Here is a 25,613-nt window from a genome sequence, read left to right on the forward strand (position 1 = left end):
GGCCAGTAAAATAATTGTTATATAATATAGACGCTATCGCGTGAACTAGGTGAAGTGGAATTTTCTTTAGACCAGAAATATGTTAAATGAAGATATTCGGCAATATAATTATGGTATGTCAATAATAGATTCTTAATGATTTTTCAACAATACCATGATAATATTATTTTTGATTAATTTAACAAGAATTATTCCACCATATAGCCTAATGTATTAAGCATGAGCACGATGATTCTCGATACTTTTAATAATCAAATCAAATAGTAATGCCCGACAAACCACTAAAACAGGTTTGTTTGAAGAACGCGCATATAAAAATTAAAAATATGTACGAATACTTCGCGTGTGGCTGGTTGGCTTATATGTTTTAATTTCACTTCCATTCTTCTTTTGGTTTCCTGTTTTGTATCTATAGATTTATGACCTGCAATATGTAATAATGTAAAATAAGCCGTGAAAACTTCGCTTAACATCCCGAACTGCATGTGATGCAGCTAAGAACTGCACAGAAAAAGACATTCGCTATCTTTGATCTCATTAATTGAACTCTTTACCTTTCCCCAACTCCAACCACAATCATTTTTAGCTCGACTATTATATATGAAATATATATAGTGGAGCTATCCTACTCACCCCGGCATTGGGGTTTCCGTGAGCATGCAAATGTTAAAGTTTGTGTACTACCCCAATTATTTTCATTGTCCCTTGACATATTGCTTTCATATTTTGCATACTTGTTTACCATCATGACCCCAACCTATAAACAAGAGCAGACAACTGTATCAAGCATTTTGACAGAATAATTGCCCCTTTTATACTTAGAATATGCATATTATTGATAAATCTATGTTAAAGTTTGCGTACTACCCCAAATATTTCCTATGTCCTTTGACATATTGCTTTTATATTTTGCATACTTGTTTACCAACATGACCCCAACCTATAAACAAGAGCAGACCACTGTATCAAGCATTTTGACAGAATTATTGCCCCTTTTATACTTAGAATATGCATATTATTGATAAATCTATGTTAAAGTTTGCGTACTACCCCAAATATTTCCTATGTCCTTTGACATATTGCTTTTATATTTTGCATACTTGTTTACCAACATGACCCCAGCCTATAAACAAGAGCAGACCACTGTATCAAGCATTTTGACAGAATTATTGCCCCTTTTATACTTAGAATATGCATATTATTGATAAATCTATGTTAAAGTTTTTGTACTACCCCAAATGTTTCCTATGTCCCTTGACATATTGCTTTCATATTTTGTATACTTGTTTACCAACATTACCCCAGCCTATAAACAAGAGCAGACAACTGTATCAAGCATTTTGACAGAATTATGGCCCCTTTTATACTTAGATAATTGAACATTTTGCTTAAATTGCCATAACTTCTTTACTTATGATCAGATTTTATTAATACTCTGACAAAACAACACTTACCTGAATGCCGCAATGGATTCCACCCAAACAATACCCCACGCCCCAACCCAGAATCCCTGCCCACCCCCCATCCCCCCAAAAAAAAATATTTTTTATTTTTTCCTTTTTTTATTTTTGAAAGATCGTCTAATAAAATATTGAATATGAACAATTTCCCCATGATGGCTTACGTTATACTGTCAAGCACTCGAATAGTCGAGCGCGCTGTCCTCTGACAGCTCTTGTTTCTTCAAGATATTTCTTGTTTATTTTAATAATTCAAATTAGTTAGGTTTTATTAGGCAAAAGCAGAAGGTTTGAAGCAAATATTATGATATTTAATTGCTTACAAGCCCTGTTTCATTTAATTCTCAGAATTCATTTATCAAAACTTTGTACTGTGACAAATTAGCAGTTAACACTTGTTTGAGTGAGTAGTTAATCAGATTTTTAAAGTAGTCAAACATTTGTTTTCTTGTCAGTAAGGTGCATTTAGGATTATATTATGTCTAGTTTGGTCAAGGTCAGTCTTATAACTAACAAGAACAATCTTTTAAAAAGATATTCGGTGTATATTCTGACTTTGAAATAAAGGTGGAAAATTTTGGTTTCTATATATAAGTAATAAAGTTTAAAAAAAGGTTTAAGTATTGTTGTGTTCTTCTTTTACTTAATAGTTGCATATCCACCGCATGAAATGTTTCTTATGAAGTGCACGTATAGTAAATCACATAATAGTGTTCGTAGACACAAAATTTACGTGAGCACTTGCAAAGGGGCTTCGCTTTCTGCTATAAAAAAGCATGCAAGGTTTTATGTTATCTCCTGAGTATCCTTCTCAGTATGCATACCCTGACAAGACTGTGCGAATGCGTAGGCTGGGCTGGAGCTACGCTGGCAGCATATTGCATAAGACCCATTTTCCACGACGAGGGTCTTTTAAAATCCTATTGCGTCTTGTAAATGGAAAATACTTTCCAATAGAAAATTGAAGTCACGCTGTTTTATTTATAGCAAACTGGCAATTGTAAGTAGCATATTCTGGGTACTTAGGTAAGATTTTCAGACAGACTGACAGACTAGATAATTCAACGATTTCCTTTCTATCATGGAAATTATACTACTTTTAGTAGTTTTGTTTCACGATACAATACAAATTGCATTTCCAGCTAGTTTATATTCATTTCCTGATGTGTGTCATGTTTCGTATGAACATTCATAGAATAGTCCACAATTCCCTACACTGTTGAGTGTAACATCCGATACCGCAAAGACACGGTGATTTTTCCAATGTTTGGCAGGATTATGCTCAAATCAGCCTATGGAATGAATGGAGTGTATTCTGAGTCCGGTCTGCTGGAATTATGTAAAGGTCATTTAAGCATACATGCCAGAAATTTTAATGGTCTGAATTGGGACATTCCATTAAATTTTTTTGGGACATTTGACCAAAAAGCAGGACACCTAAAATGATCAATGATACCACCTTTACTGTAGTCATTAATCCATTTATTACATATAAAACCTCATTATTTCGGTCTGTCTGTGGGTATGTCCCGAAATTTCATCCGATCTTCACCAAACTTGGTCACAAGTTGTATCTAGATGATGTCTAGGTCAAGTTTGAATATGAATCATGCGGGGTCAAAAACTAGGTCACTTAGTGTGTTTTAAACCGAAAGTTTGTCAGGACCATAACTATGTCATTTATCGTTAGATTTTAAAATGACTTGGTACATTTGTTCACCATCCAGGGGACAAAAATATTTCTAAACTGCACTCGTCCTGCAGGACAAGTTCATTAGAATTTTCACTCGTCCTGCAAACACATGCACTTGTCCTTAAAATATGGGTGAAATGAAGATTGCAAAGGGCTGATATGACTAATAAAGTTTCTTGTATCACTGCTAAATTGCTGCTTACTCAGTTGTTCATGCCAGCTGATCACAAAATAAATGATAAGCAGTGAAATAAATTACTTTATTTATGAGGAACACACAATAAATAATTGAAGACAATTTTGTGTTTGCCGTTTTTCTAATACTCGCGTGCTTTCGGTTTCGGACGTTTGAACATCGCTACCGCCAAATTTAAAGAACGCTCGTATGTCAGACATTTTTCTGACGAAATTCAGACTGGTTTGAAACCGTAGATTCTACTTCGCGTTTAAATAATTCTTTAAAAATCAATACTTACAGTGAATGCATAGGTTGGTTCCCTGTCACCATGGACGCGCAAAGTTTACACCAAAAAGCCAATATTTACTGGGGACACAGTCTCGCATAACAACGTGCACCTGCTGTTTGAAATTTACAATTACAATTTCCGGTTCATTCGCGATCTACTTTCGGAATAGATATGATTTAAGAAAATGATTTTATTTAATGAAAACAAGTCTTACTCGTCAGAAAATACATATTTTAACATCAGCTTTTTTCACTCGTCCTGTAGGACGAGAGCTTTTGGGAAATTCACTCGTCCTTTCGAGATTTTACTCGTCAATACGAGCGGACGAGTGGTATTTTTGTCCCCTGCCATCATGGCACGGTGTGTCATGTAAAAAAAGTATGTCCTTATCTCCAAGGTCAAGGTCACACTTGGAGTTCAAAGGTCAAATGCTTGTGTGGGCCATAACTTTGTCATTTATTGTGAGATTTTAAAATCATTTGGCAAATGTGTTCACCATCATTGGACGGTGTGTCGCGCGAAAGAATTAGGTCAAAATCTCCAAGGTCAAGGTCACACTTTGAGTTCAAAGATCAAAAATGGCCATAAATGAGCTTGTCTGGGCCATAACTATGTCATTCATAATGTGAGATTTTAAAATCATTTGGCATATTTGTTCACCATCATTGGACGGTGTGTTGCTCGAAAGAATTATGTCGATATCTCCAAGGTCAAGGTCACACTTCAAGTTCAAAGGTCACAAATGGCCATAAATGAGCTTGTCCGGGCCATAACTCTGTCGTTCATTGTGAGATTTAAAAATCATTTGGTACATTTGTTCACCATCATTGAACAGTGTGTCGCACCAAAGAATTATGTCAATATCTCCAAGGTCAAGGTCACACTTTGAGTTCAAAGGTCAAAAATGGCCATAAATGAGCTTGTCCGGGCCATAACTATGTCATTCATTGTCAGATTTTAAAATCATTTTGCTCTTTTGTTCACCATCATTGGACGGTGTGTCGCATGAAAGAATTACGTCGATATCTCCAAGGTCAAGGTCACACTTTTAGTTCAAAGGTCAAAAATGGCAATAAATGATCTTGTTCGGGCCATAACTATGTCATTCATTATGAGATTTTTAAATAACTCTGTACATTAATTTTGTTCACAGTCATTGGACTGCGTGTCATGTGAATTAGAATTTAAGAGTTCAAAAGTCAAAATGGCTATAAATGATAATGGCATAATAATTCTTAAAAATCGCCATAAAATAGATTCTCTTGTTTTGTGAAGACAGCATGCAAAATAGTCTGTGTCAATGCGGCACGTGGGGGTATACGTCACGTCTGTGACAGAGCTCTAGTTATTTCTGTCAAATATTGACAATAAATGTGTGTAAGAGTTTCATGAACACAGACGTTCTCTATTTTCCGGAAGTAAACAGACATGCGCACTATGCGGATGAATCCATAACATGAAATTCGGGCATGCCTCTATTTGAGTTCGATTTGGGACAGAGGCATGCATAATCGTTCAACGCGATGTGCGCGCATGGAGCACTGTTTTTATTCAACCAATCATCAATTTACTCTAAATTTAGATTGATGCAATATGTACAAATTATTGTCTGAAAATCGGTCAAAAATGAAAGTAAATTTATGTGAAACGTCAATGTGTATCGGTTAGTGCTCAATTGTTTTTATATACAAAACTGGTGTTTTGACAGGTTTTTAAGCCTTAGGTGGTATAATACACAGAATACCGCGTTATAGTATCTTTGGACTTGATTTTGGCCATGAAATACAAAAGCAGTCTGCTTTTAATTCACTGCGATGCATCTCTTGCAAGCAATTAGCGACCGCTATCATAAAAAACACCATGGCATGAATGCCCGATAAAATCAGTAATTTGCCGATAAATCGCTGATAAGGTGTCATAAACAACACTGGATCACTTGACTAATAGATATGGTTTGTTAATAGGGGGCAATAAAGGGATTAGCAATGGTAATTTAAGCCAGACAGAGCTTGAATAGCGTATTTTAGTGTGGTCTTATAGAATGTATGTCGTTTTTACGAGTTTCGAAACAAATTGTGTCACATCAGGACACCGGGACAAACACCCCAAAAGCAGGACTGTCCCGCCAAGATCGGGACATCTGGCATGTGCAAATCATTTAAGATCAAAAGCTGGGTTAAACAGCTTCCCCTTAAAAGAGAACAATGGTTTCCACTCAATTATTGAGTGTGGATGAAGGTATTGCGCTTAAGTTGAGTGTATAGGTAGCTTACATCTAATGTGAACTCTCTAGAAGCCCCATCCTTCTGCCTAATATTAAGCTCGGCAGTTTTCTTCGTGTCAGTCATTGTGTTTTCCACTGTCCCCATTGTGCTAAAACCTTGACATTTGGCTCTAAAATCAAAGTGCTTCAACCTACAACTTTGAAACTTCATATGTAGCTGCACCTTGATTAGTTCTACATGCCACACCCATTTTTGGGTCACTAGGTCAAAGGTCAAGGTCACTGTGACTTCTAAAAAAAAAAAAATTCTGACAAGCTTTCATTTATTCAAAACTGCACCCGCAGCAAAGCGTGGCACCCGTTATGCAGTGCTCTTGTTATGTTATTGTGTCAGAACATTTGTCAAAACAATCTCTAGACCAAGTTTGAAATCGATTCGAGTCCATTTAAAAACATTTTTGCTGCTGGTGAGCAGGAAACTACCTTTATAATGCAATATAAATATCTTTTGTACACACACAAAGTCAAATGTTTACCCACTCATTATACAATTTGCTTTAAAGATGAGATTTTCTAATAAAGTCTTGGTTGAGTTTTAAAATGTGTCTTTTTTGTTCATATTGATCGTATGAAAACTTTACCTTCTCAAAACAGGTAAGTTCCTTAAAGTCTCACATGAGCACCTAAAAGCCTTTGTTTATTTGTAAATTGAATTTTATTTTAATTCTAGCGATAATATTACTCGATCATCCTGCCCTTTTATGACTTATAAACCATCAATCCCAGGAAAAGTCTAAAAGTGGTAAATTGACAGCTGTGATATGACTAAAATACTGTTGAAAACGGCAATACATCTGAAACAAGAGATCGATGTTTTTGTCAGAAACACAATGCCCCCTTCTGCGCCGCTTTGACTTATTTTTTTTATCATTTGGCAGGTACAGATAATTATATCCCTTTAAAGCTTATTACTTCCCTTGGATTTGTTTTTTTGACCTTTGACCTTGAAGGATGACCTTGACATTTCACCACTCAAAATGTGCAGCTCCATGAGATACACATGAATGCCAAATATAAAGTTGCTATCTTCAATATTGCAAACGTTATGGTCAATGTTTTCGGACGGACACACGGACTGACAGACAGACAGACAGACAGACAGACAGACAGACAGACAGACAGACAGACAGACGGACTGATAGTTCAACTGCTATATGCCACCCTATTGGGGGGCATAAAACAACAAAGAAACAAAGACTATTGCATAAAATGGGTCAGCGTTGTTTGTAGCTATGAATTAAGGTGAATTTATAAAACAGATAATACTGTATAAAACTGTGCAGAACTGGCTCATACAACATATACTTGAATAGACTGATCCCGGAAAAGCACCAGTATAGAAAAACCCACTAATCACCCCGGTACATACAACGCTGGTCCATTAAATCAACCAATGATAACCTTCTTTAAATAATAACGGTTGATACTGTGTGTGATTTTGATTATAAATGGGTCATGTTTATTTGTACCGGCAGATTAGTGGGTTTTTCCAAAAAAATGCTTTTTCCGGGATACATATATTAATAACTGATTATACAAGAATATAAACAATGAAACACAATGCATATAAATAGTTCATACGAGACATTTACTGTTCTTTTGTTGTTGAATTTAATCCCTTCAAGGTCGATTGTCACCACCTAAACCTTCAATCAGCATGACTTCAAATGACTTCATAAGAATTATGCTGCATTTTTTAGCCCACTTGAGCACATAATGCTCATTATAAGGTTTTTATGATACCTTATTTTTGTTGTCAGTTGTCTCATAGTCAGTTTGTTGGTAAGTCTGGTTATATTTTCCTGCTAAGGACTTCTCCACCTGAACTGCTGGACAGATTTTAATGCATATCACAGATACTATCCTTTGGTGAAACTCTTCCAAAATTGTTCAAATCGTACCTGTCAATTCAATTTGTAGATTATTGGATCTAAGAATAGTATTAAAAAAAGATAACTTTAAAAATCTGCTCTGAAACTACATGGGTCAGTGCATTAATATTTATGCCCCCTTTGGGAGAAGAGGGGGTATATTGTTTTGCACATGTCGGTCCGTCGGTCCGTCCACCAGTCCGTCCACCAGATCGTTTCCGGATGATAATTCAGAACGCTTAGGCCTAGGATCATGAAACTTCATAGGTACATTTATCATGACTGGCAGATTACCCCTATTGATTTTCAGGTCACTAGGTCAAAGGTCAAGGTCACAGTGACTCGAAATAGTAAAATGGTTTCCGGATGAAAACTCAAGAATGCTTAGGCGTAGGATCATGATACTTCAAAGGTACATTGATCATGACTGGCAGATGACCCCTATTGATTTTCAGGTCACTAGGTCAAAGGTCAAGGTCACAGTGACTCGAAACAGTAAAATGGTTTCCGGATGATAACTCAAGAATGCTTACGCCTAGGATCATGAAACTTCATTGGTACATTGATCATGACTGGCAGATGACCCCTATTGATTTTCAGGTCACTAGGTCAAAGGTCAAGGTCACGGTGACTCGAAATAGTAAAATGTTTTCCGGATGATAACTCAAGAATGCTTATGCCTAGGATCATGAAACTTCATAGGTACATTGATCATGACTGGCAAATGACCCCTATTGATTTTCAGGTCACTAGGTCAAAGGTCAAGGTCACAGTGACTCGAAACAGTAAAATGGTTTCCGGATGATAACTCAAGAATGCTTACACCTATGATCATGAAACTTCATAGGTACATTGATCATGACTGGCAGATGACCCCTATTTATTTTCAGGTCACTAGGTCAAAGGTCAAGGTCACAGTGACTCGAAATAGTAAAATGGTTTCCGGATGATAACTCAAGAATGCTTAGGCCTAGGATCATGATACTTCAAAGGTACATTGATTATGATTGGCAGATGACCCCTATTGATTTTCAGGTCACTAGGTCAAAGGTCAAGGTCACAGTGACAATAAACGTATTCACTCAATGGCTGCCACTAAAACTGACAGCCCATATGAGGGGCATGCATGTTTTACAAACAGCCCTTGTTATTTTCATTATTTCTTTAAAACATTGATGTATGATAAAAAGAAAAACATGTTTCTGCCTGATCTTTTTGTAATATATCAGGCTCGGCACGAATAAAATAATGGCTTGGCAAGCCTTGTCGTTATATTGTTCTAAGCCTCGCCTGATATATTACAAAAAGATGAAAACTAATATATTACAAAAAGATGAGGCAGTTACCTGTTATTCTCTATAGTAGCTACAATTATATGATATCAGATTATGCGTAATTAATTTGATTTGTCATTTTCTTTGTACATTGTAATTTCTCGACACTTATTGGAATTCGTTCTACGGAATTATAGCTGTATAAAAATATAATCTTATTGAGTTTTGGGGAAAATGTGGCAATTTCGTGGGAAATTGTTGTCAGGTTTTTGGTAATTTTGTGCTACAACAAATAACTTTATGGAGACCTTACATGGTGACCTAACTTGGGATTTGATGTGTGGTCAAGGTCTTTTACATAAAATTACAAATTGACACTGTTGCTTAAAATATAACAACTTTTTTCTGGTCAATATCTTGAGTTTGGAAAAAGGTATTATGCTCACATTTTGTGTGCAGTTAGATTACCTTATATGTTAAATGTATATAAGACTGTCACAGTGTACACTTGGACATTATGATTAGTACTTAAGGATATACTGAAAGCACATTTTAGTGTGCGATCAATAACTTTATTAATAGTAATTAGATTTCGGAATACTTTTGCACTAATGATCATCAGTTCAGAATGACGTTTGGGGTGCTATAACCATGTTGCTCGCTTCAATTTTAAGGTAATCACAGGTACTTAAAGTTTTCGCACAGTGATACTAGAATTTTGTTTGATGGCCCTGTATATTCTGAAATAAATTGGCAAAATGATCATCATATCAGTTTTGCTTGCTTTAAGGCTTATGTCACAATTGTGTAAGTTACACAATTGTAAAAGCTACAAAGGACTGGTTTATAGTTGCCGTGTTAAATGTTGAGTTGTTGCAAAAATGTGCCGAATATCCCTCAATAATTTATAGCATATGTTTAATAACGAGTTTGTGTTTTTGTTTTAGAGACGATAAGGATCTTAGGAAAGTCGTAGATGACCCGTTAAACCAAATCAAGGAGCTGGAGACAAAAATAAGTGCATTGCAAACAGAATTAAGTGAACTGAAACAAAAGTAAGTTTTAAATTTCACACATTGTAAATTGCAACCTTCTTATGCCACATGATAATGGCGGAAGAAAATAGATTGTTACCCCTGTCCGTAGGTGTGCATGTTTGTGCGTATGTGTTTGTTTGGGACATTTTGTTGCATGCTCATTATTTTGTTATATTTTAGAGGCGTTTCAAATAAATTGTTGCACAATTGATAATCATATCAAGACAATTTCTCGCATGCAAAAACCATTTCACTTGCCAAGGTCACAGTATAAGTTTTTGAAAATGCATGTTTGTTTCTGGCTTATGACTTTTTATGCATGATGGACGTAAAAAATCAATTGATCTTCGTATCAAGATGATGTGGTGCATTAAATACCACGGTTCGTTTTTCAAGGTAAAGGTCACTTTGGCTTCTTTAAATTCTTGCAAATTCTATATTGTTTGGAATTTGGCGCGACGTCATGTGACGCCGCCGCATAACATCATATTCATGTACGTCATTTTGTTATTATTTATTTTATAAATTGTTATACTTGGAGAAAGGACGCCATTAAAACATAGTAAACAACTCTTGCATTACTTATCCATTTCAAGTAGACATTTTGGTGCCGTGACCAGAATCTAAGGATGCCGTCAACAAATACAGATAAGTTAAAGAGACGGAAACTAGGCATTCAGAAAGTATTCGAGCGAATGATCGAAAGATTGGAGGAAAATGACAAATTGCAGTTTGAACCAACCATCGTTGCAATAGAGAACCAGATGGAGATTATACATGGTTTAAATGAGAAAATAATATCACTTTCAAACGCGGAATCGACACAAGACGAGCTGTTGGACTCGCAGATATATGATTTTGACATGGAAGCAAAGCTTTGGAGATATCGTCAAAATATGCGTGATCACCTATCTTCAAGTAGTACAGCCGCCCATGATTGTAGTTTGTCGATGTCCGTTATGCAGCAACCCGAGATATCCAATACATGTTATCGAAGCGTAGAGGAAGAACCACGCGCGTCTCTACAGTAACCTACCCTACCGACATCATCAAAGAACGTAAATTAGTCTTTGCTTCCAGCCTATCATCAACCCCGTTAAGTCGCAACGACCATCGCTGACACCAACGTAATGCAACCAACCCAGTTATTTTCACTAGCTTCCGAAGTTCAACCTCATGACATTTAACGGCGATATCTTAACGTGTCAATTGTTTTGGGACAGCTACGAATCGGATATGCATAAACATTAGAAATTGTTTACAATCTTAACTGGGATTACAACAGCTTACCAAAAGACATTAATAAAAAACAATATTTAATCACAAACATAATACCATACAGTATCAAACTCGACCTTAATCATTAATAACTTACATGTACTGTTTCACAGGTTTCGGCATGTTTTGAAGTTTGTGATTAAATGCTTTAAATTAATAAATGTAAACAACAGGACTTAAGAGCTCCAGTATAAAACAATAATAAAATTAAAGAAAGAAAAAAAGTTTAAAAAAAAGTAAATCCCTCCTGGGATCGAACCACTGACAATTGTATTATGAACCAACTCGGTCATTTCTGATGATTCTGATAACAAAAATAATGATTTGTGATAATAGCATCATCAGTGTTGCTATAAATATATCCTCGGTTAAATAAACTGCCGCAACACCCCTTAAGGGAAACTAACGTACGGTTTTCGGCCTTGAAAATGAAAATTTGGCCTTGAAAAGTCCTTGAAAAGTGCTTGAATTAAGGTTAAAGATTTCTGTTTGAACCATGTAGAGGCCACATTTATTGTCTGATCTTCATGAAACTTGGTCAGAAGATTCATCCCAATAATATCTTGGACAAGTTCAAAAATGATGCCGGTTGGTTGAAAAACATGGCCACCAGGGGGCGGGGCATTTTTCCTTATATGGCTATAGTAAAACCTTGTTAACACTCTAGAGGTCACATTTATTTTCAGATCATCATGAAACTTGGTCAGAAGATTTGTCCCTATGATATCTTAGATGAGTTGGAAAATGGTTTTGGTTGCTCTAAAAACTTGGTCACCAGAGGCGGGGCATTTTTCCTTATATGGCTATAGTAAAACCTTGATAACACTCTAGAGGCCACATTTATTGTCCAATCTTCATGGTCAGAAGATTGGTCTCAATGATATCTTGGATGAGTTTGAAAATAATTATGTTTGCCTGAAAAACATGGCTTCCGAGGGGCAGGGCATTTTTCCTGATATGGCTATAGTAAAATCTTGTTAACACTCTAGAGGCCACATTTACTGTCCGATCTTCATGAAACTTGGTCAGAACATTCATCCCGATAATATCTTGGACGAGTTAAAAAATGATGCTGGTTGGTTGAAAAACATGGCTGCCAGGGGGCAGGGCATTTTTTCTTATATGGCTATACTAAAACCTTGTTAATACTCTAGAGGCCACATTTATTTTCCGATCTTCATGAAACATGGTCAGAAGATTTCTCCCAATAATATCTTGTTATCTCAGGTGAGCAACTTTTTGTTTTAAATAGCTATTTAATGTTAAACATAGGGGATCATCTAAAATTGAGCTACAGATAGCCTCACTTAACAAGGCCGGATCAATGACTTTCATACAGAAGACCCATGCCAGGTATCACACATCACATAGGCCAATTTCAAATCATTTTTGCTTACCTTTACAACAGTGCTTACACTTCTGTATCTTTTCGGCGTAGCTGTCTAAGCCAGCTTTTCACCTTACCTGACCTTTGTAAGTGTAGAAATAAAATTCAAATACAATTTCCCGCGGCTAGACACAATGAATACTCTTCATTTATTCCATTGGCTGATTTTAGCATAATCCACCAGAACATTGGAAACATGACTGCGTCTTTGTAACACTGTTTTACTGCGTGTTCAGCATGAAACAATTTTATCTCTGATGAAAAGGGATAGAACAGTTTTACACTCAACTCTTGACATCAATACAGCTTGTGTGTGCCCCTATATATTCAGAGGATTGTCAGCGCCAGAGCATTTGTACTTTAAAGGCTAGGTTCTCATATTTAGTAATTACTTCCATATTGCTGTCTGTGTACTAGTATATTTAAGTTCATAATAGTATCATTTTCCCCTATCCTGATATTTGTTTTTGCCAAACCAATTTTAATTGTTTTTGAAATTGAACATTAAACATGTGCAAGTATGAAGTTTTAAACAAGCCATTGTTCCAGCAGTGGAAGCGTGACCTCACTTTAATGAATTGCATTCTAACCTGAAAGGTATCAGGGTCAGTTCGCGGCCAGTAAAATAATCGTTCTATAATATAGACACTATCACGGTAACTAGGTGAACTGGAATTTTCTTTAGACCAGAAATATGTTAAATGAAGATATTCAGCGATATAATTATGGTATGTCAATAATAGCTTCTTAATGTCTTTTCAACAATACCATGATAAATATTATTTTTGATTAATTTAACAAGAATTATTCCACCATATTGACTAATGTATTAAGCATGAGCGCGATGATTCTCGATACTGTCAATAATAAAATCAAATAGCAATGCTCGACAAACCACTAAAACAGGTTTGTTCGAAGAACGCGCGTATAAATTTTAAAAATATGTACGGATACTTTGCGTGTGGCTGGTTGATTTATATGTTTTAATTTCACTTCCATTTTTTTTTTGGTTTCCTGTTTTGTATCTATAGATTTATGACCAGCAATATGTAATAATGTAAAATAAGCCGCGAAAACTCCGGGTACTGAGTGTGATGCAGCTTAGAAGAACTGCACATAAAAAGGCATTCGCTATCTTTGATCTCATTCAGCTCTTTACCTTTCACCAACTCCAACCACAATGAACGCCGTATATCTTTTTAAAAGATATTTCTTGTCCATTTTACTTATTCAAATTAGTTAGATTTTATTAGGCAAAATCAGAAGGTTTGAAGCAAATATTATGATATTTAATTGCTTACAAGCCCTGTTTCATTTAATTCTCAGAATTCATTTATCAAAACTTTGATGTGTGACAAATAAGCAGTTAACACTTGTTTGAGTGAGTAGTTAATCAGATTTTTAAAGTAGTCAAACATTTGTTTTCTTGTCAGTAAGGTGCATTTGGGATTATATTATGTCTAGTTTGGTCAAGGTCAGTCTTAAAAATAACAATAACAATCTTTTAAAAAGATATTCGGTGTATATCCTGACTTTGTAATAAAGGTGGAAAATGTTTGTTTCTATATATATGTAATTAAGTTTAAAAAAAAGGTTTAAGTATTGTTGTGTTCTTCTTTTACTTAATAGTCACATATCCACCGCATGAAATGTTTCTTATGAAGTGCACGTATAGTAAATCACATAATACTCACTGTGTTCGTAGACACAAAATTTACGTGAGCACTTGCACAGGTGCTTCGCTTTCTGCTATAAAAAAGCATGCAAGGTTTCATGTTATCTCCTGAGTATCCTTCTCAGTATGCATACCCTGACAAGACTGTGCGAATGCGTAGGCTGGGCTGGAGCTATGCTGGCAGCATATTGCATAAGACCCATTTTCCATGACGAGGGTCTTTTAAAATCCTATTGTGTCTTGTAAATGGACCATAATTTCCAATAGAAAATTGAAGTCATACTGTTTTATTTATAGCAAACTGGCAATTGTAAGTAGCATATTCTGGGTACTTAGGTAAGATTTTCATACAGACTGACAGACTAGATAATTCAACTTTTTTTTTCTATCATGGACATTATACTATTTTGGTAGTTTTGTTTCACGATACAATACAAATTGCATTTCCAGTAAGTTTTCATTCATTTCCTGATGTGTGTCATGTTTCGTATGAACATTCATAGAGTAGTCCGCATTTCCCTACACTGTTTAGTGTAACATCCGATACTGCATAGACACGGTGATTTTTCCAATGTTTGGCAGGATTATGCTCAAATCAGCCTATGGAATGAATGGAGTGTATTCAGTCCGGTCTGCTGGAATTATGTAAAGGTCATTGATGCATACATGCCAGAAATTATCAGGTCCCAATCGGGACATTCCATTAATTTTTTTTGGGACATTTGACCAAAAAGCGGGACACCTAAAACGATCAATCATACCACCTTTACTGTAGGCATTAATCCATTTATTACATATAAAACCTCATTATTTCTGGCAAATATTGACAATAAATGTGTGTAAGAGTTTCATGAACACAGACGTTCTCTATTTTCCGGATGTAAACAGACATGTGCACTATGCGGATGAATCCATAACGTGAAATTGGGGCATGCCTCTATTTGAGTTCGATTTGGAACAGAGGCATGCGTAGTTTCATTCAACGCGATGTGCGCGCATGGAGCACTGTTTTTATTCAACCAATCATCAATTAACTCTAAATTTAGATTGATGCAATATCTACAAATTATTTTCTGAAAATTGGTCAAAAATGAAAGTAAATTTATGTGAAACATCAATGTGTATTGTTTAGCGCTCAATCTTTTTTATATACAAAACTGGTGTTTTGACAGGTTTTTAAGCCTCAGGTTGTATAATACACAGAATACCGCGTAATAGTATCTTTGTACTTGATTTTGGCCATGAAATACAAAAGCAGTCTGCTTTTAATTCACTACGATGCATCTCTTGCTAGCAATTAGCGACCCCTATCATAAAAAAACACCATGTCATGAATGCCCGATAAAATCAGTAATTTGCCGATAAATCGCTGATTAGGTGTCAAAAACAACACTGGATCACTCGACTAGTAGAGATGGTTTGTTAATAGGGGGCAATAAAGGGATTACCAATGGTAATTAAAGCCAGACAGAGCTTGAATAGCGAATTTTAGTGTGGTCTTATAGAACGTATGTAGTTTTTATGAATGTTGGGACACATTGTGTCACATCGGGACAAACACCCCAAAAGCAGGACTGTCCCGCCAAGATCATTCAAGATGAAAAGCTGGGTTAAACGGCTTCCCCTTAAAAGAGAACAATGGTTTCCACTCAATTATTGAGTGTGGATGAAGGTATTGCACTTTAGCTGAGTGTATAGGTAGCTAACATCCAATGTGAACTCTCTAGAAGCCCCATCCTTCTGCCTAATTTTTAGCTTGGCTGTTTTCGTCGTGTCCGTCGTTGTGTATTCCGCTGTCCGCGTCATGCTGAAACCTTGACATTTTGTCAAGGTTTTGAACATTGGCTCTAAAATCAAAGTGCTTCAACCTACAACTTTGAAACTTCATATGTAGCTGCACCATGATTAGTTCTACATGCCACACCCATTTTTGGGTCACTAGGTCAAAGGTCAAGGTCACTGTGACTTCTAAAAAAAAAAAAAAAAATTCTGACAAGCTTTCATTTATTCAAAACTGCACCCGCAGCCAAGCGTGGCACCCGTTATGCAGTGCTCTTGTTATGTTATTGTGTCAGAACATATGTCAAAACAATCTCTAGACCAAGTTTGAAATCGATTCAAGTCCATTCAAAAACATCGCTGCTGGTGAGCAGGAAACTACCTTTGTAATGCAATATAATGCAATATAAATATCTTTTGTACACACACAAAGTCAAATGTTTACCCACTCATTATACAACTTGCTTTTAAGATGAGATTTTCTAATAATGTCTTGGTTGAGTTTGTCAAATAATGATGAGAAATTGGGTGAAATATTTGGGTTTTCTTTATGTACGAAATATTGACAAGTATATCAGTAGCGAGTATGCATGACGGTCAAAAGATTAAATATTTGGATCTGGTGTGTGTTTAACAACAAAGGGGTTACAATGCTGTTGACACAAGCCTTAGGCTGTATTTGCATTATTTATTATTTGTACCACAACGCTCATTAACGTGTGCATACTTGAATAGTGACTTCTCCAGTAGGTTGAAATTCAGCCAATCAGGAACAAGCACGTATAGAACACTGACCAATGGGATTCATAACTGAGTTTCACGGGCCAGATGTAAGAGGGAAACAAGACAGTTAGCGTTTAGACTTGGAGACGTACAGATCCAGAAAGACACAATCATGTAGCAATCACAACGTATTTGTATAACTGAAAATATTAAGTATGTTAGACATTAAATTGGACTAGAAACTGATATGTGGTGTTGTTGAATATTTTATCCTATATTATGCAGAGAAATTAACATAAATAGAGAGGGACCGACTTGTCCCATGCGCGTTACGAGAAAATGGTAGTTAATGCAAAACTCGTCATCTTGGCATTATGCGCATGACGGGATATCGAATGATAGGCTACACACTGGTAATTTAAGAGTATTGAACATTGTTAGTAACTATGTGTTGTCCCTGAACAAAGAACGATTACGCGACAAGTTTTAAAATGTGTCTTTTTTGTTCATATTTATCGTATGAAAACTTTACCTTCTCAAAACAGGTAAGTTCCTTAAAGTCTCACATGAGCACCTAAAAGCCTTTGTTTATTTGTAAATTGAATTTTATTTTAATTCTAGCAATTATATTACTTGATTATCCTGCTCTTTTATGACTAATAAACCATCAATCCCAGGAAAAGTCTAGAGCTGGTAAATTGACAGCTGTGATATGACTAAAATACTGTTAAAAACGGCAATACATCTGAAAAAAACAACAAAGAAACAAAGACATATTGCATAAAATGGGTCAGCGTTGTTTGTATCTATGAATCATGGTGAATTTATAAAACAGATAATACTGTATAAACTGTGCAGAACTGGCTCATACAATAAATACTTGAATTAATAACTGATTATACAAGAATATAATCAATGAAACACAATGCATATAAATAGTTCATACGAGACATTTGCTGTTCTTTTGTTGTTGAATTTAATCCCTTCAAGGTCGATTGTCACCACCTAAATCTTCAATCAGCATGACTTCAAATGACTTCATAAGAATTATGCTGCATTTTTTAACCCACCTAAGCACATAATGCTCATTATAAGGTTTTTAGGATATCCTGCTAAGGACTTCTCCACCTGAACTGCTGGACAGATTTTAATGCATATCACAGAGACTATCATTTGGTGAAACTCTACCAAAATTTTTCAAATCGTACCTGTCAATTCGATTTGTAGATTACCTGATCTAAGAATAGTATTGAAAAAAGATAACTTTTAAAATCTGCTCTGAAACCAGGTCAGGGCATTAATATTTGTCTTTTAATATGGTCTTGTGCTCTTCTACTGAAAATTACTAGTATAAATTCAAATCTTGGTCTCATGGGGTCAAAAGCAGGGCCAAAAGGTCAAATCTTAGAAAAACATTGTTTTAAAAACAGAAGCCAAATTTATGACTTGGTCCTGATGAAATTTGTTTGGAATGTTTATTTTTACCATATGTAGGCCAAGTTCAGATTTAGCGTTATCAACCATGCCAGCAGAAGTAATGTTAGAAAAAACTTATAACCACTCTTAAAGCTTAGATCAATAACCAGCCATATTGCATGATGCTCTTCTGAATTATTATCCCCGCCAAACATTTGGAAGAGGATATAGTCTCAGTTCATCTGTCCGTCCGAAACTTTGTCCAGAGCATAACTCCAAATCTATTCAATGGATTTACTTAAAACTTAGAATATAAACAGATGGCAACTAGAAGTGCAGTAAACATGAACCATTACTCTATTGGCCGTAGTTTTATAATTATCTCCCTTTATTGTTTTTCATAGTAAATTTGTATCTGTTTTGTCCGGAGCATGACTCTAAATCTACTGAAGGGATTAACTCTTAATCTACTGAAGGGATTAACTTAAAACTTCAAATATAAACAGATGACAACTAGGAAGAGTGCAGTGACCAAATACCATAACTCTATCTACCTTAGTTTTAAGCTCACCTGATTGCTCAGGTGAGCTTTTGTGACCGGTCTTTGTCCGTCGTCCCTCTGTCCGTCCGTCCGTTAACATTTGTTTGTAAACACTAGAGGCCACATTTATTGCCTGATCTTCATGAAACTTGGTCAGAAGCTTCGTCCCAATGAAATCTCGGTCGAGTTCAAAACTGGGTCGTGCTGGGTCAAAAACTAGGTCACTAGGTCAAAAAAAAGAAAAAACTTGTAAACACTGTAGAAGTCACATTTTATGCCCAATCTTCATGTTACTTTGTCAAAATGTTTGTCTTAATGATATGTTGGTTGAGTTCAAAAGTGGTTCCGGTCCGTTGAAAAACATGGCCGCCAGTGGGCGGGGCAGTTTTCCTTATTTGGCTATAGAGAAACCTTGTAAACACTCTGGAAGTCACAATTTGCCCAATCATCATGAAAGTTGGTCAAAACATTGGTTTTATTGATTTCTCGGACGAGTTGGAAAATGGTCCAGATCGGTGAAAAAACATGGCCGCCAGTGGGCAGGGCATTTTTCTCTATATGTATACAGTGAAAACATGTGAACACTCTAGAAGTCACATTTTTGGCCCAATTTTCATGAAATTTTGTCAGAACTTTTGTTTCCTAGATACGTGAGTTAAGTTTGAAAATGGTTCCGGTCTGTTGAAAAACATTGTTGCCAGGGGGACGGGGCAGTTTTCCTTATATTTATATAGTAAAAAGGCTTGCAAACAATCATGAATTAAGGTCATGTAACATGCGCGACATCTCTTCTAAATATTGCATTTAAGTTTACAGTAGTTACTCCCCTTTGCTTATTAATGTTTTCATAATAATACAGTGTAGTTGTGTTTCATTTATGTGTTAATAGTTAATAGAGGTTGGATGTTTTTATGCCCCCTTTCGAAGAAAAGGGGGCATATAGTGATCAGACTGTCTGTCCGTCCATCTGTCTGTCTGTCCGTCTTTCCGTCACACTTTGCATTTAGGTTTCCAAAAATGCTCATTACTTCTATGTCCCTTGAGATATAACCTTCATATTTGGTATGCATGTGTTTATGGACAAGGCCTTTTCATACGCACACATTTTTTTAGCCCTTTGACCTTGACCTTGAACTTAGGGTCCGCGTTTAGGTTTCGAAATCTGCGTTTAGGTTTCAAAAAATGCTCATAACTTCTATGTTCCTTGAGATATAACCTTCATATTTGGTATGCATGTGTATATAGACAAGGCCTTTCCATACGCACACAATTTTTTACCCCTGTGACCTTGACCTTGAACTTAGGGTCCGCGTTTAGGTTTCGAAATCTGCGTTTAGGTTTCAAAAAATGCTCATTACTTCTATGTCCCTTGAGATTTAACCTTCATATTTGGTATGCATGTGTATATGGACAAGGCCTTTCCATGCGCACACAATTTTTAACCCCTGTGACCTTGACCTTGAACTTAGGGTCCTCGTTTAGGTTTGGAAATCTGCGTTTAGGTTTCGAAAAATGCTCATTACTTCTATGTCCCTTGAGATATAAGCGTCATATTTGGTATGCATGTAAATATGGACAAGGCCTTTCCATACGCACAACATTTTTTACCCCTGTGACCTTGACCTTGAAATAGGGTCAGCGTTTAGGTTTCAAAATCTGCGTTTAGGTTTCAAAAAATGCTCATAACTTCTATGTCCCTTGAGATGTAACCTTCATATTTGGTATGTGTGTATATGGACAAGGCCATTCCATACGCACACATTTTTTTCCCCTGTGACCTTGATCTTGAACTTAGGGTCCGCGTTTAGGTTTCGAAATCTGCGTTTAGGTTTCGAAAAATGCTATAACTTCTATCAAAGCGTTTATAGGGGGCATATGTCATCCTATGGTGACAGCTCTTGTTTTTAGCTCACCTGATTGCTCAGGTGAGCTTTTGTGACTGGTCTTTGTCTGTCGTCTGTCCGTCCGTCCACATTTGTTCGTAAACACTCTAGAGGCCACATTTATTGTCCAATCTTCATGAAACTTAGTCAGAAGATTTGTCCCAATGAAATCTCGATCGAGTTTGAAACTGGGTCATGCTGGGTCAAAAACTAGGTCACTAGGTCAAAAGAAAAGAAAAAGCTTGTAAACACTGTAGAAGTCACATTTCATGCCCAATCTTTATGTAACTTTGTCTATATGTCTGTCTTAATGATATGTTGGTTGAGTTCAAAAGTGGTTCTGGTCCATTGAAAAACATGGCCGCCAGTGGGCGGGGCAGTTTTCCTTATATGGCTATAGAGAAACCTTGTAAACACTCTAGAAGTCACAATGTTGGCCCAATCATCATAAAAGTTAATCAAAACATTGGTTTTATTGATATGTCAGACGAGTTGGAAAATGGTCCAGATCGGCGAAAAAACATGGCCGCCAGTGGGCTGGGCATTTTTCTCTATATGTATATAGTGAAAACATGTGAACACTCTAGAAGTCACATTTTTTGAAATTTGGTCAGAACATTTGATTCCTTGATACGAGAGTTGAGTTGGAAAATTGTTCTGGTCAGTTGAATAACATGGCTGTCAGGGGGGGGTGGGGGGGTGGTTTTCTTATATTTATATAGTAAAAAAAAGCTTGTGAACACTCTAGAAGTCACATTTTTTGCCCAAACATCATGAAACTTGTTGAATAGATTTGTTTTATATATATCTCAGATGAGTTTGCAAATGGTCCCGATGGGTCAATAAACATGGCTGCCAGGGGGGTGGGGCAGTTTTCCTTATGTGACTTTATAGAGAGAAACCTTGTGATCGAACACTATAGAAGTCACATTTTTTGCCTAATCATCATGAAACTTAGTCAATACATTGGTTTTATTGATTTCTTGGACAAGTTGGAAAATGGCTCAGATCGGTGAAACACACTTTTTAGCTCACCTGATTGCTCAGGTGAGGTTTTAGGATTGGTCTTTGTCCGCTGTCCATCCGTCCACATTTGGTTTGTAAACACTCTAGCATTCACATTTCTCAAGCATTCTTTATCAAAGTTGCTGAAAGATCTCAGTCAAGTTTGATGATGAGCAAAATCACATAATTAATGCCATAATTATTGCCCTAAGATTGTCCAAATTTTCATTATATTATACAAAATCCTTGTAAGCAAAGTTTGATGTTTGGTAAGGGGGGTCAACTCAAAATATAGGTCACCATTTCAAATCTTACAAAAACAAAAACACTCCCTACGCCAGAGTTTTGGTTCAATAATGATGAAACTTGACCAGGATGTTTGTCTGGTCAATATCTAGGTCAAGTTTGACATTAGGTAAAGATTGAATGAACCGACTCCTCTAAGGTGAGCGAACTAGGGCCATCTTGGCCCTCTTGTTTAATTATGCCCCGGTAGGGTGGCATATAGCAGTTGAACTGTCCGTCAGTCAGTATGACAGTCTGTCTGTCCGTCCGAAAAAAACTTTAACATTGGCCATAACTTTTTCACTATTGAAGATAGCAACTTGATATTTGGCATGCATGTGTATCTTATGGAGCTGAACATTTTGAGTCATGAAAGGTGAAGGTGAAGGTCATCCTTCAAGGTCAAATGTCAAATATATGGCGTCTGTCCGTCCGAAAACTTTAACATTGGCCATAACTTTTTCAATATTGAAGATAGCAACTTGATATTTGGCATGCATGTGCATCTCACGAAGCTGCACATTTTGAGTGGTGAAAGGTCAAGGTCATCCTTCAAGGTCAAATGTCTAATATATGGTGTCTGTCCGTCCGTCCAAAAACTTTAACATTGGCCATAACTTTTTCACTATTGAAGATAGCAACTTGATATTTGGCATGCATGTGTATCTCATGGAGCTGAACATTTTGAGTGGTGAAAGGTGAAGGTCAAGGTCATCCTTCAAGGTAAAATGTCAAATATATGGCGTCTGTCCGTCCGAAAACTTTAACATTGGCCATAACTTTTTCAATATTGAAGATAGCAACTTGATATTTAGCATGCATGTGTATCTCATGAAGCTGCTCATTTTGAGTGGTGGAAGTTCAAGGTCAAGGTCATCCTTCAAGGTCAAAGGTCAAAAAAAAAAAAAAAAAAAAAAATTTAAAGCGGCATTCTCATGAAGATGCACATTTTTAGTGGTGGAAGTTCAATGTCAAGGTCATCCTTTAAGGTCAAAGGTCAAAAAAAAAAAAAAAAAATAATTTCAAAGCAGCATTCTCATGAAGCTGCACATTTTGAGTGGTGGAAGTTCAAGGTCAAGGTCATCCTTCAAGGTCAAAGGTAAAAAATAAAAATAAAAAAAAATTCAAAGCGGCTTAATAGGGGGCATTGTGTTTCTGACGAACACATCTCTTGTTATCTCAAGAACAGTAACTGTTTAAAGTCTTCTTTTTTAATTACCTCCCTTTCTTTCATTTCGATATATTTTATTCTCTACAGCATAACTCCAACACTATGGACTAACTAATTGATCCTTGAAATATAAATAGATGACACAGGTGCAATGTTTTACTAATATTATTCTACTCTCTAAAACAAATGTTCTCATACAAGCAAACACATTTCGGCGGGGATGGCCATGTTAACATGGCTCTTGTTGCATTTGAATTGATAGAAAAAGCCAGATAAAGTGTAATGTAATAGTTAAAATCAGATCATCCTGATAATTATTGGATATGTTTGTGTGCATACAATTTCCACTAGGTTTGCTTACCAGCCACATTACATGAAGCACTCCAGAACTATGGATCTCAAATTATCCAAAAGTTGCCAACATATTGTTGTCTATGGAACGGTATTTAGGTAAATATTACATCCTTCTTCATCACTGTGTCCTGATTCTTGATGGTACTTTTATTTTGTATGTAGACACCTTTTCATGCTTGATGACACTTACATCTTACCTGATGATCAATGTCTATTTACATTCTGCTTAATGGTATCATTCATGTGTACATATGCAACATTCTTGTTCGTAAATTGCATGCTGGGTATGTGTATATTGGTTTGTGCAGAGAGACTTGTGCAATAAGCCCAGTGCATAATGGAATCAAACATTGATGCGTTGAATAAATTAACGCGATGGCAAGATGTGAGTTTCACCCAAGCACAAAGCAACATACAATCATGCATGATACAATGATGTCAATTGACAGTCGTTCCGAAATGCTACGGACTTCTACGGAAATTTACGGCGTATAACGGAAAAGTTATGTTATAGCAGAAGTTGCGCCCCTTTGTGTGATATTTGCTACTGAACCGAAATTAACCGCGTGTTTCTAGACGTTACTTTATTTTTGTTCATGACTAACCATAAATTCTGTACAGTCATTTACCTTCAATAACCAAAGAAACTCTATGGATATATTTCAAAATATGCTACTAATACATGTATGCAGAGCTCCAGATAAGACGCAAAAAGTCGTGAAAAATTAATTAAATTTAGTAAAAAAAGTATACTTAAATTCTGTGCGTACGGTTACACATTGAAAAAATAAAATAATTCAAAATTTGTGATCATGCGTAAAACTCGATATCAATGCATATAATGTAAACATTTCATCAATGAGTTCTCACTCGTCTAGGCCCTCATTAAAATTATGAAATCAACAGCACATTACATTATTATGAATTACAGACCATCTTTAAAACAGTCGAAAAGCCAAACATTTCCATTATCTGGTACTTTTTTCGCAAAAAGTCTGCCGTAACCCGGCAATTGTCATGAGCTCTTCTTAGACTATAAACCTCAATGCTGATGTGCCAGAATTATACTTACCGGTAAAAAGGAATTCATAATACACTTTAAGGCTGAATTTGTTAATAGAGTGTAAACCAAGATTTTGCTGAAAAAGTTATCTGGAACTCAGCGTGTATGTTGAGAGGAAATCCATTACATAATTTCAAATTTACACTTATATTGCACTACGTAAAATGCTATAAAACTATAATATTGAAGTGCACATATAAACTTTATTATAGATGGGTAGGTATTTCATGTCAATCTCTTTCACATATGAAAGAGCTGTTGGTCATTTGGAAGTCATGCTATGCTGCTTAAAGTACATATAGATGCATGACCCTAGGTATTTGCCAAGATTCATAAGAGTCAAATATATACAAGATGTAAGAGCGTAATCGTGCGCAGCGAGACTTGCTCATAAAGAATTGAACCTCTTATTGCTTTCTTTCGAAATAATTTCATGTCTCCGAACTAATATGCAATATGCCCGGTGTTTTTTTTTTATATGCGGATTATATCTCCGTTTTAGATCCATAATTAATTAACGCCTCAATATTTTCAAAAATTACAAAAACACCGGATTGATGTTCACCGACATTTTTTCATACAGATTTGATATAGATATAATAAAGCTGAACAAAAAAATACATTAAGCCCTGTTTTCCCGGCACACGCGCTGGACATACACCTTAAAAAAATGCTATACCAATTCCAGTACTTGTGTACTTAATTGATTGTAAACAATGACGGTTGAAATCCGTGGGCGGGAATTTTTCTGGTAACCGAGAGCGACGTCAACTTTCAAGAAGCCTTTCATTCATAAATTTATATGCGTCTGGTGTCAAAACCAGCATCACCAACACATAAACTCCGTTATGTCCTGAATAAAATACATGTATATTTTCTTGAGTACCAACTGCAACTTACAAATAACAAAAACATTCACGGCAGTCAATTTCTTGTGTAGGCCTACTGGTCTTAATGGCAATAATAA

At 36.1% G+C, this 25,613-nt stretch overlaps 1 protein-coding gene across 1 annotated transcript in view; it reads left to right on the forward strand.

Moving 5' to 3' along the window:
- The window catches only part of LOC127878793 (coiled-coil domain-containing protein 18-like), a 109,219-nt gene that overhangs the window by 44,023 nt on the left and 39,583 nt on the right, over window positions 1-25,613 (forward strand). The window contains exon 6 of the mRNA XM_052425322.1: window positions 9,997-10,104. Coding sequence (XP_052281282.1) covers window positions 9,997-10,104 — 108 coding nt within the window. The remainder of the gene's footprint in view (window positions 1-9,996; window positions 10,105-25,613) is intronic.

This window comes from Dreissena polymorpha, chromosome 4 (assembly GCF_020536995.1).
Source record: "Dreissena polymorpha isolate Duluth1 chromosome 4, UMN_Dpol_1.0, whole genome shotgun sequence".
In the NCBI taxonomy this organism is placed as follows: domain Eukaryota; kingdom Metazoa; phylum Mollusca; class Bivalvia; order Myida; family Dreissenidae; genus Dreissena; species Dreissena polymorpha.